The sequence below is a fragment of the Castanea sativa genome, chromosome 6 (assembly GCF_040712315.1).
Source record: "Castanea sativa cultivar Marrone di Chiusa Pesio chromosome 6, ASM4071231v1".
In the NCBI taxonomy this organism is placed as follows: domain Eukaryota; kingdom Viridiplantae; phylum Streptophyta; class Magnoliopsida; order Fagales; family Fagaceae; genus Castanea; species Castanea sativa.
The window spans coordinates 19,527,623-19,548,761 of NC_134018.1; the positions used below are offsets into that span (position 1 = coordinate 19,527,623).

Consider the following 21,139-nt stretch of genomic DNA (forward strand, 5'->3'; position numbering starts at 1 on the left):
AAGGGAATTTGGTGGTAACCCTGGAAAGCATCCAAAAAACTCATCCGAGGATGTCCGACAGTAGCATCTACCAGTTGATCAATCCGTGGCATTGGGAATGAATCTTTAGGACAGGCCTTGTTCAGATCAGTAAAGTCTACACATACTCTCCACTTGCCGTTCTTCTTCTTAACGACAACAGTATGAGCCAACCATTCAGGGTAGAAAACTTCTTTGATAGCCCCCGCCCTTTTGAGTTTAAGAACCTCTTCCTTCACAGCCTCAGAATGTTCTCGGGAAGATCGCCGAGGTGGCTGCCTCCTCGGAACAATGGCCGGATTGACGTTTAAATGATGACAAATAAAGTTCGGATCTACACCTGGAGCCTCATAGGGGTCCCATGCAAAGACATCTAGATTATCCTTCAGAAATTTCAACAACTCCATCTTCTCTTGGTGTGGCAATCGTATGCCAACTTGGAAGAACCTCTCTGGATCATCGGTTATTACAAACTTCTCTAACTCCTCACAAACAGCCTCATCTTCTATCATCGCTCCAGGTGCCTCCGGAGCTGTTAATTGCTATGACTCCTGGATGGGCAAGGTTGATGACTTAATTTGTGACTGACGAAGCACCGCAGCCGATATGCATTGCCTAGCAACTACCTGGCTGCCGAGGATTTCCTCAACATGCTCCCCCGAGGGGAATTTTACTTTAACATGTAAGGTAGAAGAGACAGCTCCCAAAGCGTGCAGCCATGGCCTGGCGAGGATGGCTGTATATGGAGAGTACGCGTCAACCACAATGAAATCTACCTCAACCGTTTCTGAGCCGGATTGAACGGGTAAACGGATCTGCCCCTTCGGCACAACGGCCCTTCCCTCAAAGCTTATAAGTGGGGAGTCATAAGGAGTTAAATCTTCCAACTCCAACCTCAGCCCTTTAAATAGATCAGGGTACATAATATCTGCACCGCTGCCTTGATCTATCATCACCCTTCTCACATCATAATTCCCTATCCTGAGGGTAACCACAAGAGCATCGTCATGGGGCTGGATAGTCCCTACTTTATCCTCCTCGGAGAAACCCAAGACAGGTAAAGTGCTCTTTAATCTCTTCGGCCTGCTACCCACATCCTCGGCCTGCGAATGGGAAACCGCCATAACCCTAGTAGGACCTGAGCCGGTCCTACCAGGTGCAGCGAAGATAACATTAATTGTCCCCAATGCTGGCCGAGATGAACTATTCCTCTGGTTGTTTGAACCAACTTGACTGACTCGCCTGGGCCGACACAAGTGCCGCTTTAACTTTCCCTCACCGACGAGCTGTTCTAAATGGTTCCACAGGGTCCGACATTTCTCGGTAGTGTGGCCCACATCCTGATGGTACTGACAGAAAAGGTTTTGATTTCTTCTCGCAGGGTCACCTGCCATTTTGCCGGGCCATCTGAAGAAGGGCTCTTTACGAACTTTTTCTAATAACTGATGCACTGGTTCTCGGAACACGCATTTACGGCTGGTACCGCCGAGCCGGATTGTCCGAAGTAATCCCTCCTCGGCTTGTTGTTGTGGTATCCGTCCGACCCGAAATCCCTTCTCTCTTGCGGGATAACCTTCTCCTTTCCTTTTCCCTGCTGCTGATCTTCCTCTACCCTTTTATATTCATCAATACGATCCATAAGACGGCGTACGCTGCGGACGGGCTTTTTCGTCAAAGACTTTCGTAGGTCGTGATCAGTAGGGAGGCCCACCTTAAAGGTATTAAGCGCCACCTCATCAAAGTCGCCGTCTATTTCATTAAACATCTCCCAGTATCTGTCGGAGTATGCTTTTAGTGTCTCCCCTTCCTTCATGACCATGGATAGCAACGAGTCCAATGGCCGAGGGACTCGCTACAAGTAATGAACCGCGAAGCAAATGCCCTAGTTAGTTCCCCAAACGAGCCTACAGACCCCGATTTGAGACCGTTAAACCATCTCATAGCCACGAGTCCCAAGCCGGAGGGGAAGACTTTACACATCAAAGTCTCGTTATGAGAGTGCACCGCCATCCTTTGGTTGAAGTGACTCACGTGTTCCACCAGATCAGTCCGGCCATTATAGATGGTAAAGGTGGGCCGGGTGAACCTCTGGGAAGCCTCCCCTCTCAATCCTCCGTGAAAACGGAGACTTAGAGAGTTGGTGCAACGCCCTACTCATGGTATCGTTGCCTAAGCCCCTAGAACGAAGCTTCTTACGTCTGCGGGTTGGCTGGTCGTTCTCCTCACCAGAGGATGTTGCGCCGGTGGGGGAATATGACCTCGAACTGTAGCCAACTCTCCTATCCTTCTCTGAGGAAGAACTAGACGAGGACGGGGAAACCTTACGTTTAGCACGGCGTAACTTCTTCTTTAAACGATTGATTTCTTTCTGCATGGATTTAGAACCCTCATCGTGGGTAGTGCTACCCCCTCCACGAGTATGGCTAGCCCCTGGATATTCTGTATGGACGCTTCCCTCACGATCCCTACGTTGTTCAAGACGTTCGAAATGATCTTCCGGTTGTGATCCTTGTGACTCTGCATGATGAGAGCCTAAGCCTGCCATAATATCCCTACTACTTCTAGACTAGATTCCCACAGACGGCGCCAATTGTAAGTGCACAATTGCACCTGGACCCAAGAACAGTTATGGGCTCAGGCCCAATGAGCCTTAAACAATATGAATTTGTAGAGTATGGGCTTGAAACCCAGGTTAGAAGTGTATGAGGATGAAATGACAAACTAAAGATTGCAAGTACTTGGAAACAAAAAGGAGTAATGTAAATAGGCCTCCTCGGACGTAAGCCGAGAGCTGTTCTTATATTATATCTCTCTCTTTGTCCTTTTTCTTTTTAGGTTACAAAAAGTTCCGTCCCGTTTCTGTTCTAGGTCCCTCCTTAAATACTCCTCTTTTTAATACTTTATCCACGTGTTGCCCCCAATTCCTTCCTTAGCCTAGATATTTCTTTTCTTAGTGCCTTTGAACAGTAACTAGAAGTTTCCCTTCCACTGTTTAAGTGTCACTTCCTCATTAATGCGGCCAGGGTGGTAGGTGCAGGGTCTTTAATGTGGAGGTAGCAGCCTTTACCTTTGATATTCTTCCAACATCGGCGCTTCTAGAACATTCAAGGGTTCTCTCCCTTTAACCATTGGTCTTGACCGTGTCATTCCCTAACCTTTACCATGAAGTCTCAGGTTCTTTGATGTCAGTCCGAGGGGAAAACCATCCTCGGCTGGATCCTCGGATCCTCGGCGTATAGGCCGACCCATAGCACCAACAATCTCTAACCCCAGGGTCAGGTCGGCCTTCCTTAACAAGGCCCAAAAGGCCCACGTTCCCACCAGGATCCTTTTGCCCCACACACAAATGAGAAAACATACCTTCAAACTTGAAAAAATCTAAACTTCTGTCGGTAGGGACAAAAGGGATTTTGAAGGTATGGGTGAGGGGATCGTCTGAAGCTGATTGTGAGGAAAGAGGAGACCGTTTGAGGGTTGAGCGTTTGAGGGTTGAGTGATTTGGGTGTTTGAGAGACTGAGAGTGTTTCAGTGATTTGGGTGTTTGATGAACTTTGAGAGAGCGTTTGAGAGACTGAGAGTGTTTGAGAGACTGAGTGTATAGTGGGCAGATATGAGTGAGGCGTTTAAAAGTGGCCGTTTGTATAGTGGGCAGATTTCGAGTCTTATACACTCGATTTCTACGTGGCTAAATTTGGTCCACGTGGTAAATTTGTCCACGTAAGGGGTATGACAAACACCAAAAATCGAGTTTCTAAAACTTGAGTTTTAACCGACTCTCGAGGTTTAAAAACTCTAGATGTTATTTTCCAGCATTGTTTTGAAACCTAACAACTAACGAAAATGTTTGATATTTTAGGCCATATGGGAAAAAAAAAATCCTTTTTTTTTAAAAATTTTTATTTCAACAACATGTTAGTGAAAAACAATTCAAAGAAGCAAGGTAATAACATTAGTGTTTCAAAATTCATAGTTTATTTATGCCAATAAAATACCAATTGATATATGTGCAATTAAGTGTTATGGTTTTTTTAAAGTATATTGAATATATGTTTTTCATTATATCATCATGACTGAAATATATAATAGTAGTACCTTATATTATGATTAATTCTTAATTGGATTCAGGTATATCCTGGTGCGTAGGTGTACTTCAGGCTAAAAATTTGAGTTGGTGAATGAATAAAAATGGTTGAAAATTTGTTGTTGCTTTGATATTGCTTCCAAGTATAGGATTGTAGCTAAGTAATAACAATGAGTACAAGGTCAATTCCACAAGGAAAGGAGTTTTTTTTTTTCTTTTTTCTTTTTTTTGAGGAGTTGATTAGCAATTCACAAAATAAAATAAAATAAAATAAGAACAATAAAATCTTATTAAACAAAAATTATGAAGTGCCGTGTTACTCGACCGGAAAAACAACAGTAACTCCGTCACAGATGGCCTTCAGTTATAACTGAAGGCCAAGTGATGACTGTCCAAATCTCAAGGAGGTCTAACTTGTTTATCATGCTCCAAAACAGTAAGAAAAAAAATCCTCTGGGAGTCCCTCTGACCATTGCCCAAACATTTCAAGCGAAAGGCATTCCCACAAGATGTGGTTTATCGTATTTGGTTGCTGACAACAAAATTCACACCACAGTTCCACCTTAAATTTTCTTCTCTGTAAATTATCTCTTGTGGGTAGGATGTTGGTTGTTGGAGCATGCTCTCTACACAAAATTCAGAACTTTAGGAGGCACATTGAGTGACCAAACCTTCTTCCAAGTGGTACTGTCCAGCAGGTTGATGTTTAAGACGAAGAGCTACCTGGTAGGCGGTCTTCTTCACTGAGATAGATTGAGTTCTATTTTCCTGCCACACCAGCTTATCTCTAGAGGTTACAGCTTATACTGTTCAAAAGGAATAGCCAAAATTTCCTGCCGAGTAGTAGGAACAAATATAATGCACGGATTTTTCCGCAATCCCACTGCATAGTACCTTCGTCAAGGAGGTCTATAACTCGCATAGATAGTGGAATAGGGCCAGTAAAAATTGAAGGATGATGATTTTATACTTCAACTCAAACTCATACGAATGCTGATTTTGGCACTAAGAACACAATAATTATCAGGCAAGACAAAACTAGTGTTTTAATTCTCAAGTAATCCTAAGTAACATGCATGGAGTCTATTAAGTCTTAAGTTAAATTTAAGAATTATACGAAAGTAACAAAACTAAACATTTTTCTAGATAAGTAAATCAATAAAAAAAAAATACAAGAACTTAAACATTAAAATCATAAAAGCATTGTTAAGAACATACCAATAGAAGATTGGGTTTCACGTCTAGCTTCTAGCAAGCCATTACACCCAAAAAAAAAAAAAACTCTAAAAATTAAAAAGAAACTATAAGAAATAACTAATTTCATATTAAGGCGGTCTTAAATAGGCTAAGAAATTTTATTACAAATAGAATTCTTGTTTGGAAAAAATCTTTAGTTTTCATTTTTCACTTAAACAACTCTTTTGGCTTATTAAACATCATAATTTAGACTTTTCATAAACTACAAAAGGAGTCAATAGTTAAGAAAATATGGCAAGATCTCAATAATGTAGACATGATTATATTCCAAGCAACAACGAGGCCAAGCACAAGGATGGAACCAAGATTCTATTGTCTCGAGAGCACAACAATTTAGGACACAAACCTAGTCACCCTTGTAGGAAAAGGACCATGATACTTCCAATTTCATCACATTTTATACAATATTAAACGTGTCATTTGTACTTTGCCTTTTAACTCCCTCTTCTAGGAACCTTTGCAGAGCTACAAGGCTAAAATGATAAATGATGTACACCTAACGACCCTCACACATCCCACATCTACTGCTACCACAATGCAACACTTGAATCAAGCAACAACAGTTCAGCCTAAGAACGACAGCAAAGACTTAGCGTAAATGACTAAGGAATTGCATGACCTTATTTAAGTTTAATTCTCGTTGATTCTGGTCAGATGTTATGGCTTATCCTGACAGATTGGCCATAATCAAGCATTGAGAACTATGTCCTAAATAATGTTTCCTGCAAATCAGAGCAAACATTCACCAAAAGAATCTATCCGCTAGCTTTAATAGTTGGATTTAGTCTTGGTGGTTTCAAAACTACTCAACCCGCTAGCTTTAATAGTTTATCCAACCCAACCCACTTGAAAATCAATATCATTTTTATATAGGACGATGCGGGGCTGAGTAGGTTGAACGGGTTGGACGACATAAACGGGTTATTGGCTTATTGCACAAGCATAATCAGAACTCATAGGTGATAAATGTTAAAAGTACTTTAACTGAGTTGACCACATCATTGAGCATGCAAGAAAATGATTGCAGCCGAACCTCAACCTGAGCCCCAAAGTATGTTTAGTGTAAGTGATTGCAGTTCCTTTGAGAATAGTGAGTTTAGTTTATCATCATGCGTCAAAGTGGAAAAGTAATTGAAAAGAACATTTTCAAAGGTCATGAACAAGATAAATCTTAGAGAGTAAAGAATAGTGATAAGTCTTACCTTAAACCCGAGTCCAGTAAGATTGAGAGATGTCCTATCTTTACTCATTTTTCTCAAAGTCTATAGCTAATACCCCCTCGAAGGTGAATCAATAATTGCAATTTCACTTCAATTGAATTTTATTGTTTTATTTTAACCTATCCTAGGAATTGTTAATCAATACTCCTCGAATCGACATCTGACTCGTCAAGTTATTACTTTGCACTAATTTTGCAGTTGGGAACTTTATTGAAATTGTAACTGATAAGGGTAAAACCAACATGACGGTATGGCTAGTATGATTACAATAAGGTGACGGGTAATATGACTTAAAGAGGACGGATGGGTTGTAGACGGACAAGAAGAATTCATGCGTCGCTCTCCAGGCTACCTCAAACCACGCTATGTGATTAGGGCTGACGTGGCCCTGAGTGTGATTCACGCAAACATAAATACGAAGAATTCTTGCACTACACGTTAGCCTTAATCAAAGGAATTTCATAAGGAAAGGAATTCTCGAAGGTATGAGAATGGAAAGAGTTTTAATCATAAAAGGAAAGAGCTTGATAATCAAGGGATGAAAGTTGACTCTACACCCCTATAAATACATCCAAAACCTCCATGACTCGAGGTACGCACATTTGACTCAACTCTAGCACATTTGACTCAACTCTAGCACTTTAGGGTTGAAAAGAAATTCTAACTTGACCTTCGGAGGGTTTTTGGCTGGCACCACACCGGTGCTCTCTTTTAGGTCTCCTTGTTTTCTTTTTGCAAGTTTGATTCGAGTTGGAGAGTGCTTGCAACTTATTGGTGATATTTTCGACATCATCAGTTGGCGCCGTCTGTGGGAAGCGAGAGTGAAAGGAAAACTAATTCAACCTTTGCTCTATTCCAAAGACAAAAAGTTGCATGGTACTCACCAGATCGATGGCGATAGTCAACAATCAAGGCGAAGAACTGCATACTACAGCGCTAGAAAGGCAAGTTCAGACGCTTGCTGCTGCTGTTGAGCGCCTCACTAAGCAGAATCACGATTTAGAAGAGCAACTACGGCAGAGGAATGCGCACCAGAGTGCACCAGAGGAGGACCAGGAAGTCGCGAGCCCGGAGGGGAGGAACGCCGTCGGGCCTGAAGGTAGCACCGCACCGACAAGGCCGGAGCGGCTGGAGACAAACCCGCCATCCGTCTCGAACTCCCTACCACCTCATATCGCAGCCGAGATGCAGCAGATGAGGGAACGTATGGACGTAATGATGAGCGCCTTGAAGGGACGGATATCTACCGACTTGGACGACCTAGTCCATAGAACAGATTCGCCATTCACAGCGCCCGTGACTTCATGCCCCCTTCCTACGAAATTTCGCATGCCAAACATTGAGAACTATGACGGATCCAAAGACCCTTTGGATCACTTGGAATCTTTCAAAACCCTAATGCACCTTCAGGGTGTGCTAGACGAAGTCATGTGCAGGGCTTTCCTCACCACATTGAAAGGACCTGCAAGGGACTGGTACAGTAGGCTAGCACCTAACTCCATCAGCACTTTTAAGGAACTAGGCGCACAGTTTGTATCCCACTTCATTGGGAGTCACCGGCACAAGAAATCTACTGCGTGTTTGTTGAACATCCGGCAGCGAGAGGGCGAGACTTTGAGATCATACCTCGACTGATTCAACAGAGAATCCCTCCAGATAGACGAGGCCGATGACAAGATACTCGTGGCAGCATTCACGAATGGGCTACGGAAGGGTAAGTTCTTGTTCTCTTTATACAAGAATGACCCAAAGACTATGTCTGACGTGTATTACAGGGCCACAAAATATATGAACGCAGAGGACGCCTTGCTCTCTAGAGAAGACAAGCCCAAAAAGAGGGAAAGACCAGAAGATATGCAACCCGACAAGGGGAACAAAAGGGCAAGAACCGCAAAACGATGGGAGGATCGGCGACCCAAGCCGCCTACGGGAAGGTTTACAAACTTCACCCCCTCACCGCCCCAATTGACCAGGTTTTGATGTAGATAAAAGACGAAGGGACTCTGACGTTCCCTGGCAAGCTAAAGGGAAATCCTAATAAGAGGCCAAGAGACAAGTACTACCGCTTTCATGGCGATCATGGTCACGATACGGTGGATTGCTATGACTTGAAACAGCAAATTGAGGCCCTCATTAGGCAGGGTAGGTTGCAGAGGTTCGTCAGGAAGGAGAGAACGGATCAAAACCATGAACGAAATTCCCGACGGGAAAACAAACGGCCCAGACCACCGGTAGCGGACATACGGATGATAATAGGGGACAGTACTTCAGCAGGGTCGTCTAAAAAAGCTAGAAAGACCTATTTACGAACGATGCAAAGTGTTCAGACAACGGGCTCCTAATTGGAAGAAATACGACGGAACAGCTCCAACATCGAGTTTTCGGAAGAGGAGGCTCGGCGCCTTCACCACCCCCATGACGACGCGCTCGTAGTTAGCATACAGGCAGGGGACTTCAACATCCACCGAGTCTTAGTGGACAACGGGAGCTCGGCGGATATCCTTCACTACCCCGCGTTCCAGCAGATGGGGATTGCCAAAGAGCGCCTGATTCCGACATGCACGCCCCTCGTTGGCTTTGGTGGAACTCGGGTCTATCCTTTAGGATCCGTCACGTTAGCGGTGATAGTAGGAGACTACTCGCAGCAAATAATCAAGGATGTTTCCTTTCTCGTGGTCGATTGCTCTTTAATTGAGTGAAATAAGCAGTAATTGAAGAATCACCTTGATTGATTGAGCCAATATCCTTCTACAACTCAAAAACCCTAGGTCCATTACATTGGGAATGTGTGTCTCTGAGATCATTCCAGATTTCTAAAGTTGTGTCTCTATAGGTGATACTTTGATCTGAGGTGAAACTGCTTTCATCAACCATGAACCAACCATATTGTCACAATGAATCCAAGCATCAACAGTTGCTGGTGTCTTCAACAATGGAGAAGATAGAGTGATTGTGCCATCAACAAAACCAAACTTATTCTTTGCAATTAAGGTCTTCTTCATTGATTGAGCCCAAGCATGGTAATTTTCACCATTCAAGACCTCCAATACGAGCATAGCTCCAGGAATTTCAGCATGATGAAGATACAAAGGATTACGAATATCCTTTGCCAGTGCTAGATCTTGCTCAGTCGAAGAAGAAAAAGAAGGATTTGACGCAAACGATGTGGAAGCCATTGAAGTAACTCCAAGCTTCTAAGAACGAAACCCTAGAATTTGGGAATTTTCTAGAGAGAATAAAAGCTCTGATACCATATGAGATTATGTTGAAATGAAAAAATCTGTTTTCATTAATCTTACTGTTACACATCAGTGCCCTTTGTATACAAAACAGAGCATTAGTTTCTACAGTAACTAACTTAACTAAGTAACTAACACTCTAACCGATTTTCACATGCTCTCTCACGTGCAACACTAAAGCTATATACGATGAACTAAACTACTTACAGTTTATGCTATATACAATGAATTGAATAGAGCTACCAGTCGTTTAACTATTGTGTTCCAATTCTAACTTATGCTCTAACTTCTGCTCTGGATCATCACATTGCTGCTCCTTTAAACTTTGACATAGATAGTGGAATAGGGCCAGTAAAAATTGAAGGATGATGATTTTATACTTCAACTCAAACTCATACGAATGCTGATTTTAGCACTAAGAACACAATAATTATCAGGCAAGACAAAACTAGTGTTTTAATTCTCAAGTAATCCTAAGTATTTAACGTGCATGGAGTTTATTAAGTCTAAGTTAAATTTAAGAATTATACAAAAGTAACAAAACTAAACATTTTACTAGATAAGTAAATCAATAAAAAAAAAAAAAAACACAAGAACTTAAAGATTGAAATCATAAAAGTATTGTTAAGAACATATCAATAGAAGATTGAGTTTCACGTCTAGCTTTAGAAAAACTTTTAGCAAGCCATTACACCCAAAAAAAAAAAAAAAACTCTAAAAATTAAAAAGAAAATATAAGAAATAACTAATTTCATATTAAGGCGGCCACTTTTTGAATGTTGACCTAAAGAGCCTTTAAATAGGCCAAGAAATTTTATTACAAATAGAATTCTCATTTGGAAAAAAAAAATTAGTTTTCATATTTCACATAAACAACTCTTTTGGCCCATTAAACATCATAATTTAGACTTTTCATAAACTACAAAAGAAGGAGTCAATAGTTAAGAAAATATGGCAAGATCTCATAAATGTAGACATGATTATATTCCAAGCAACAACGAGGCCAAGCACAAGGGTGGAACCAAGATTCTACTGTCTCGAGAGCACAACAATTTAGGACACAAACCTAGTCACCCTTGTAGGAAAAGGACCATGATGCTTCCAATTTCATCACATCAATCAATATATATATAAAAGCAGAGACCTCATACGGGAAAGCATGAAATTCAGCCAAATGACACCTTCCTTTGGAATAGTATCTTCCACATTAAACTCTATCAATTAGTGCATTCAGCCAAAAAAAAAAAAAAACTCTATGATAAAGGACATGTTTGGTAAGAGTATTTAAATATAGTTTTTTTTTTTTTTTTTGCTATCCATAAAATGGTGGGTTCCACACTTGAATTTATTGGTTGATTAATATTTTCTGAATATAGTTTTCAAAAAACTATATCATATTTTCCTAGTGTTTCTAGGATACAGAAAATGTTTTTAATGATATAGTTGTAAATAAATTGAAAACAGTGAATTCCACATATTTGTCAAAATTCTTTTTTCTCTTAAATTAATGAGCTTATCTTTATCACAAAAAAAATTCTTCACACTTCAAAATTGAAACTTATCATTATAAAAAAGTACATGATGAGCTCTATTCTTTTATTATTATCCACACAAAAAAAAAAAAAAAAAAGCAATCTATACGTTTTTTTTTTTGTAAATATATTTTTTTAAATCTCAAAAATTGAAATGATCTCCCAAACAATTATTTTTTGTTTTTAGTATTTTGAAAATTGTTCTTAAAAGTGGGAGCCAAACACGTATAATATAAAAAATTATTATCTGAAAACTATTTTTAAGTTCAATTGTTTTTATACTATTTTGAAAACAAAAACAAAAATCCTCCTACCAATCAGGCCCTAAGTAAGATGTTAATAGTCCAATTCTGTTTTCCCTTCATATCTATTAGCAAACCCGATGCAATTATACAGTAACACAAACCCATGTCTCTTTTCACCTCTTGCTATTCTCTTCTATCTCTTCTCTTTCCCATACATTTGGCCATGTCATGCATGTGGTTTTGTCTCAACCTTTAAGGAATGAGTGCAGAAGATGAAAATCCCTCAAATCCACCACGTACATGTTCTCCACGCTTACAAAAACTTATCTTTCACACTCAAACTTTGTTAATTTCTTCTCTCTTTGGATACTGTAATTGCTTCACTCATGCTTATTTTTGCTTTAATTTTAATGTATTTAATCTGATGGTGTGCCAAATCATGAGAAGCATAGATGAAGTTCTAGAATTATATAAATATTATATTGTTGTTGTTTAAATGTGTCTTTGCCTCTTTGGCTTCATTTGTGTAGTGATGTTTGTCTCTCCAATTCTTATTGTTTTTATACTAAAGGTTCATTTTTGGTTTTATATGTTTTGGGTGTTTAATAAAAAACTAGAAAAAATCACTAATTCAAATGTTTGACATGATAACAAACTTCTTTTACAGATTAGAAGCCTCAATTTTGTCTTTAAATGCTTCTTTAGTAACTTGAGGAAAAGGGCTGTGTCTATGGCTTAGTGGAATAGTAGATGAAAACCAACATTAAGATCACTGAAGCTAGGTAATTTTCTTTTTTGCTCATATAATTCAAATTCTTCAATTTTTTAGACATAATTTTTTGTAGTTTTATCGTTTAATCGTAACTTCATAAGGTTAAAGTATGTTTTTATGTGTACCTTCAATTGTAATGGATTTTATGATTTGACTATAGAAGAAAAAAAATCTTTTGCTTGGCTAATGAGGAAGTTTGAGGAATAAGAATTGAAGCTTTTACCTTTTTCTATTGTGTATTCTTTAGGGTATTGATCAACCAAATTGGACATATAATTGCAAACAATTAAAATTTATTAGGTTTTAAATCTATATTTTCTTTCACATTCCCCTTACTTCTCATATAGAATAATGAGAAACCTGTGAAATTTATATAAGAAGATACTAATTTCAAGCATTCATTGGCCCAAATATTTACATAGAAAGTAGCACCTCAGCCTTCTTCCTTAGTGATCTGTTAGCTTCTACTAGCATATGCTCTTCAACCAAAATGAAGGGTAGTATGTATCAAAAGCGTATGGCATGGAAGCATTTAAATAATACACATGTTTGAGACCCATACCATATTTTGAATAGTTCTTATCTCTAATGTGGTACTTGAAGAAGTCCTAAAATTATGAACCTAGCAAAATAAAGAGTTCTTATCTTTTAAATTTTAATTAGTTCTTATCCCTCATGTGGCACTTGAGGAAGTCCTGAAACAAATGATAACAAGTCGTTCATTGCAACATTGAATTGTAAAGGGAGAGCAATTTGAATTTAGAGAAAGCAAGACTAACAACGATTGTCTAGGCTATTAATTTTGATGAGATATGTGTAAGATATATCATCTTAGAGGGAGATTGAGCATATGTTATTGACAAGTTTTGATCTAAGGAGGAAGATAATTCATGGCTAGGAACAATGGTAGAGGAAAAAATATTAAGAATAATTATTATGCATAGTCATAAAGATAATTTATATAAAAAATATAGTTTTTTAATAGAATATTTACAGTCCAGGCAAACTTTGCCATTGGATGCTTCTCATACAAAGGTCTCTTAATCTTATCGAGAGCTGTAAATAATTTAATATTTAGAATAATTTGATTATAAGAAAAATATACTAGTAATTGAATACGAATTTCCTTATGTCCTGAAAATTAAAAAAGTAGAAATTAGAAAGGAAATTCTCATACCAGGAATAGTTTCTGGAACATTGTCTGACTGAGTAATTTTTGTTTGCAAATCCTTGTTCTGTACAATAAAAATTCAAACGAGCATATTAAACGTGTCATTTGTACTTTGCCTTTTAACTCCCTCTTCTAGGAACCTTTGCAGAGCTACAAGGCTAAAATGATAAATGATGTACACCTAACGACCCTCACACATCCCACATCTACTGCTACCACAACGCAACACTTGAATCAAGCAACAACAGTTCAGCCTAAAACGACAGCAAAGACTTGGCTTAAATGACTAAGGAATTGCATAACCTTATTTAAGTTTAATTCTCGTTGATTCTGGTCTGATGTTATGGCTTATCCTGACAGATTGGCCATAATCAAGCATTGAGAACCATGTCCTAAATAATGTTTCCTGCAAATCAGAGCAAACATTCACCAAAGGAACCTATCCGCTAGCTTTAATAGTTGGATTTAGTCTCGGTGGTTTCAAAACTACTCAACCCGCTAGCTTTAATAGTTGATCCAACCCAACTCACTTGAAAATCAATATCATATCCATAGAGGACAATGCGGGGCTGAGTAGGTTGAACGGGTTGGACGACATAAACGTGTTATTGGCTTATTGCACAACCATAATCAGAACTCATAGGTGATAAATGTTAAAAGTACTATAACTAAGTTGACCACATTATTGAGCATGCAAGAAAATGATTGCAGCCGAACCTCAACCCGAGCCCCAAAGTATGTTTAGTGTAAGTGATTGCAGTTCCTTTGAGAATAGTGAGTTAAGTTTATCATCATGCTTCAAAGTGGAAAAGTAATTGAAAAGAACATTTTCAAAGGTCGTGAACAAGATAAATCTTAGAGAATAAAGAATAGTGATAAGTCTTACCTTAAACCCGAGTCCAGTAAGATTGAGAGATGTCCTATCTTTACTCATTTTTCTCAAAGTCTAGCTAATACCCCCTCGAAGGTGAATCAATAATTGCAATTTCACTTCAATTGAATTTTATTGTTTTATTTTAACCTATCCTAGGAATCATAACATGTGTATATATAGTATACTAAACCTTAGACTAATAGACTTTTAGTATAAGTAGGAGACTTGGCTTGCACACAAAATAGAATTAGGCTTGAGCTTATACTAATAGGCTAATATATCTCTAACGCCCCCTCTCAAATTCAAGATGAAAGGTTGATGAAATCTTGAGATTTGATAAGGTTGAGAAAATCCCTTGAATGAAGTTTGGCTCTGTGACGGTGGTTTGAGGAAGACAACAATCTTGCAGTGTTGATGCGACTTCTACCGATGGCATGACTATACCGGAGAGATTTGACAGCAGCAGTGGAAAGCCAAAGAAGATGAACACAGTGAAGAAACACCAAGGAAGACAAAGATTGTCATTAATACACCGTAAGGACAAAAAACCATGGCCATAGAAAGGTGGCTCTGATATCATGTTAAATATTAGCATTGATACACCATGTTAAATATGCTAGCATGGATGCGGAAGCGCCTAACGGCCTACATCCACGGAGGAAACCCTAAAAGACTACATCAATAATATATTAAAATATAATACAAATCCTGTCACGACCCAAACCTGTACTTCAGAATTTAGAGCATGACCGGCATGTTAATATCAAGTTTACCTCAATACTAACACGAACCAACCTAAACAGAAGGTGCTTATCAAGAACTGTTTCCTGTACACCTGCTTATTTTCTTGCAAGCCATAATATACAAAAATGTGAAAACCTTGAAAATTCATTTCATTTGAACTTTGCAAGATTGCCACTTGGCTGAAACTTCAGGTATTCGTGCAAATATTACATAGCTAAACGTTTAGCAAAAACTCTTATTTACAAACCTAACCCCAAAGACATACAACTGGGGTTCAAACCAAACTAAAGTTCAAAATTACATCTGTGCTCAAAGGATCAAGTACATCTTGATTCCTTTTATACAACAAAAGAGCTAAACTACTATACAACAAAAAAAAAACTATACAATCTAAACAAAAGAGAATCACAGAATCTTGCCACCTCTAATACTCTCGCTGCTTCCAGGAAGAACACGTGCCTTTGAAATATAATAGGGTAAGCTGCGAAGCCCAGTAAGGTTTTTAAGCTCCATGGGCCTTTGATAAGAATGCATGTAAATCAAATACTTTATGGATATGCCAGCTTTGATAAAATAGCCTTCATACTATTCATATTGTTCTTAAATTAACTTATGAACTTTCAAATGAAAATACTTCATTTTCCTTTCATATAATAATAAAAGAACATGATAAGGAACTTAAACATAATTCAACATACTTTTCTTATCATCATACTTTTCTTATAACTTGCAAATAACTTAATAGCTCTTTTATAATGCATATTAGTTAGTCCAATTGTAAGTCTGTCACAACTTTGGGAGGCTTCCAGCACTTAGTGCCAGGCATCCAGCATTCCCCACAATGCTAGGTAATTCCGGAATCATATCATAATACTTACTTTCAACCATGGGGGTAGGTTGACATCCTTCACAAGTTGGCGGTTACCAACAAGGGTGGGTACAGCAGAGCCAGTCCCACTTTTAAATGGCCAAACAAAATCTCCATGGAAATACCAGTACTATAACCCCTACTGGCTGAGTTCAGATCATGACAATGGAATAACTAAAAACTATACTTTTACATAACTATTTAATAACAGTAGCATATCCAATTCTTTCTTTAAACATTATGTTCGTGATATGAGTAATAGCATCAATATGCTAAAATTATCATATATATAAGATTCAATAAGTCACGAACATAAATCTTTACTTGAATCATGCTTATATGTAATATCTCTAATTAAAAGGTTTTAATGCGTTATAATTTTTTTCTAAATAGTCCTTATGCTTATCAAACGCACATGTCACAAGTCCCTTACCTGAAAACAGATGACGCGAGAGATTTGTACCAGAGGAGCTCAAGTGTCCATGTTCTCGTTCTCGGCACCTAAATGAAAGACCAAAACTTATTACTAACAACTCTTCCTAAAAATAAACTTCTACCTCGAACACAACCTAACTCTCAACTTAGTAAGAAAAAACTTAATTCCCAACACATAGAGTTCCCCTAAAACAAGGTACAATCACCAAACTCATAACATACCAAAAAATAGAGAAACCAAGCCATAAAAATTCATATATGATCTAAACATACCAAAAGATAAGCACATTAAATTATAGCTCAAAACATTTACCCTAACTTCAAAATTAAATCTACAAAGTCATAGTTATCCTACACTGTTTACTGATCATTTCAGTAGCAAATTCCCCATTTGTAAAATACGAATGGGCTGTCAAAACACATCCAATTGTCATGAAATTTTACAGAGCTATTTCCCTATATGTATAATATATACCGTATAAATTTCAAAGTCAAATAATAAAACCATAATTTATTAAAAATCTTACAAGGAAACGTGCTCAAAACTGTCCTGATAGAAATTTATACAACTTAGAAATTAAACCATTATTTTTGTATTAGTCCAAATGCAGTGAGACCAGTTCCAAAACAACCATATGTGTCTTAGGATTCATAAAAACTACTCCTAGAATCATAATTCACAGAAAATGATTTAATACAGAATTTTCTTGTAGTGAACATCAAATCTGTCACAGTGACAGCTTCAGTGCATATTGATACAAAATTCATCAACTAAATGCAAATGGTCTTCAATTCATTTGGGTATTTTTATACCAATACAATAAACATTAAAATAACTTATTAAGCATCCAATAGACCATAACACCATCAAACTTTCAACTTAAAAAAACAGAATCACAAGTTCAGCCCCTAAAATCAGATTTGAGAACAAAGAAGGGAAAACAATTAAACTATCAAAATACTCTAAAATCAAATAAGGTTTTAATTACTTACCCACAAATTTGAAGCTGAAACTTTAGTTTTAGGCTCTTAATTCCTTCTTTAGAGTGAGATTTTGTTTTGGTGAGAGAGGGAGAGAGAGAGCTCTTGCCGTGTGAAAGCAAAGAGAGAAAGAAAAGAAAGAGCAAAAGAAAGGAAGCAAGAAGCTTCTGGTACAGCAAAAGAAAAGATGAGGAATTGACTTTGAGGGGTGTACGTGGAACACCCTTTCCAAATAACGTTACTGTGCAAATGATTTCGTTAGTTGGCCGGTTTTGAAAGTATGTGGGAAACTAACATCTCGAGTTTCTAAAACTCGAGATTTAATTAAAACTCGAGTTTTTAAAACTCGAGTTGTCGTGTTTTATTCTTCGATTACGTGGACAAAGTTTCCACCTGGAGGAATTTAGCCACGTAGAAATCGAGTTTATAAGACTCGAAATATGATTAAAAATCGAGATTTTAAAACTCGAGTTATTGGGTTTGTCGGAATTTAGCCACGTAGAAATCGAGTTTATAAGACTCGAAATCTACATAATATTCCCCCACTTTACCTTTCAAACGCCTAACTGAAACACTCTCAATCTCTCAACTCTCAGTCTCTCAAACGGTCTCTCTCAATCTGTCAAACACTTTCAAACACCGAAACCAGTCACCCTCACCCTCTAACGCTCTCCTCTTTCAGAACCCTCTCTCTCTCGCTTCTCAGCTGCTGCTACACCGACTGCCGGTCCGCCATAACACCGCCGTAACACCGCCGGTAAGCCTCTCTCCCTTCTCTCCATTTCCTTTCATCTTTCTTTTCTTTGCTCCATCTTTATATTTAAATAGCCAAACCGAATATCCTTTAACGTACATTTTTTTGAAAAACATTCAGCAACATTTTTGTTTTGATAACTCTTTTTGATTGATTGTTGAATTGTTGTATTGTTTGTGGATAATTGATCCAGCCAGCAACTATGATTTAAATTTCATGTTTAAAATGGCTCTTCAATATTTCTGGGTAGTTTACTATTTACTTTTGATTTAGGGGTCTGTTATGTTATTAAGTCTTTTATTTTAGGCTAAAATGCAAAATGCACCTTCTAAGTTTAACTGAAGTTCATTTCAATCTTCTAACTTTATTTTTGTTCAATTGAGTTCTCTAAATTTTTAACAAAATTGGATGAAAGGACTAAATTTGAAACTTAAAATGATTCAATTGAACAAAAGTAAAGTTAGAAGACTAAAATGAATTTTAGTCAAACTTAGAGGGTGCAATTTGCATTTTAGCCTTTATTTTAAGTTTGTGCTGAATTTAAGTTAGTTGACAAGTCTGATCTCACTTTTGACTAGTTGGTATTATTGAGTTAGTTGTCTCTAGAGAATCTTTTTTTTTTTTGTTTGATAGGTCTCTAGAGAATCTTGAAACTAGTAGGTATTTGTTAGGAGAATATAGAACTATAAAAACTAGGTCTACAGCTAATGTAAGGCAGTCTATTGCTGATTAAGAATACTATATCCCATTTAGGGCTCATGTCATTTCAACCTGTTTTATCTTCTCATAATCTGTTTTAGATTGGTTCCAGCAACCCTTGGCTGCATTCATGGTTATGTAGAAGCTCAAGAATCTGAGCCTAGGAAAATTGGAGTTCAGTTACTATATTTCCTAGTTTCAGTAGAAAGAGTAAGAGCCTCCATTTTTTAGCTACATGCCCAAAATCTATAGGTGGAATGCAATCTAATGTGTTTAAATTGTTAGTTTTAGACTTGTTATGTACATACATACATATAAACGTGTGTGTGTGCGCGCATACTTGAACTTTAACAGCCCTTTTAAGAAATTAAATAATTATGTATTTTAACAATTTCACTAGGCTTAATATAATTGTTTGTGGGCATTAGAGTTATTTATGAAGACTTAATTCTGTGGAATATTGTTGCACTCTTTGCAGTATGGAGCCTGGGATCGATGAGGAGCCAGAGATTGTGCGCCCTGGTCCAGAAGATCCTTCATTGTTGACGCGACAACGAAATCATCGATCAGAGGACATTTGGAATGGCGAGGTGAAATATCTAGTTTTAACAACTGCTTTAATTTTTACGTTGTCTTTGACTTTTAGCAAGTTCTTTGAAAGTTGTATATCTAATTCTAACGACCGCTATAATTTTTATCCATTTTACAGGACTCGGGCTCACTTACATGCCGTGGTCGCGCTAAGGAGATGGCAAAGATAACGATGCAAGATAATCGGGTGATTGATATTATCAAGTTGGTGGGGTTAGAAGGATTGTTTAGGGTCCCTTCTAGAGAGATAGATCATTGCCTAATATCGGCCCTAGTTGAGCGATGGCGGCCGGAGACTCATACGTTCCATCTTCCACATGGTGAGATGTCAATCACCCTAGAAGATGTGGAGGTCATTTTTGGACTTTCTATAGACGGTGAGGTCTTGGTTGGGCCGACTACTGTGGTGGATGGGAATTGGAGGCAACTGTGCGTGGAGTTGCTTGGTTTTGGCGTTCCGGAGAATGACAACAAAACTTTGGTGGGGCAAAGAATTCTCATTAGTCGCCTTGTTGAGCGCATTGCAGAGCCACTGCCTCATGATGCAACGGAGGAGCAAGTACATCAGTATGCCCGGTGCTATATTTTAGCGCTACTAGGGGATAAGATTTTCATGGACAAGTCGGGAGATAGGGTGCATCTGATGTTCTTGGAGTTCCTGCGGAACCTTCATGATCCGCCAAAGTATAGTTGGGGTAGTGGTTGCCTGGCATGGTTGTATAGGGAGTTGTGCCGGGCAAGTGATAAAGAGGCATCGCAGATTGGTGGGGCGTTGCAATTGGTCCAGTATTGGACATGGGCGAGGTTGCCATTCTTGTGCCCGAGGATAGAGCCTCCACCTGGATGCGATTATGGCCCATGGCCAAAAGCTCCACTTGCATTTAAGTAAGTATTTTCCTGATAGTTAGTGTGTTATGCAATGTACTATTCTTAGTAAGTAAGTGGTAATATCTTATGTTATTGGATCGTAACTGTAGGTGGGTGCGGGTGCCAAGCCCGAAGAGTAGGCCATTTGGCACGGCGTTGATCTATTATCGTGAGCAATTAGTTAGAATGCAGCCGGACCAGGTAATAATATACAAAATTTATGTGGAAGTTATGTTAATTTTCCTTAAGAATATGTTGAAATCATTGCTTTAACATATCTTCTATTTTAATTTTTGTTTTTCCCTTTATCTATGTATTCTCCTTTGTTTCACATTTTAAGATGTTATGATAATTGTTTTTTGTTTCTATTGTAGATTATATGGCAGCCATATGAGGCAGACTTCGGCCACCTTCCTGACTTCTGCGTTTCAGGGAGGGATACGTGGACGGCAAGGGTGCGACTTGTGTGTTTTTGCATAGTAGAGACACACCACCCAGATCGTGTCCTTCGACAGTTTGGGTTGACGCAAGAGCGGCCCGACCATGTTGTGTACGATGATAGACTACATAGAATAGACTTGCATGGGAAGGTTGAAAAGAATTGGAGGGAGGAGCATGGACCGTATATCCTTACATGGGATACGAGACAACAACGACTTTGCCATGCACCTCCTAAGAGTGGTGAGATGCCTCGCAATCATGATTATTACCGCTGGTACCATCAGGTCACTCGAAAGTATGTCGACCGCAACAGTGCTAAATTAGATATAATGGTAATGTGTTCTAATTAG

At 38.4% G+C, this 21,139-nt stretch overlaps 1 protein-coding gene across 1 annotated transcript; it reads left to right on the top strand.

Moving 5' to 3' along the window:
- The first annotated feature begins 20,094 nt into the window (after positions 1–20,094).
- LOC142639589 (serine/threonine-protein phosphatase 7 long form homolog) lies at positions 20,095–21,139 on the top strand. Its single transcript, XM_075813748.1, has 3 exons — positions 20,095–20,285; positions 20,459–20,549; positions 20,723–21,139. The coding sequence occupies exons 1-3, from the start codon at positions 20,095–20,097 to the stop codon at positions 21,137–21,139; spliced, it is 699 nt and encodes a 232-aa protein (XP_075669863.1).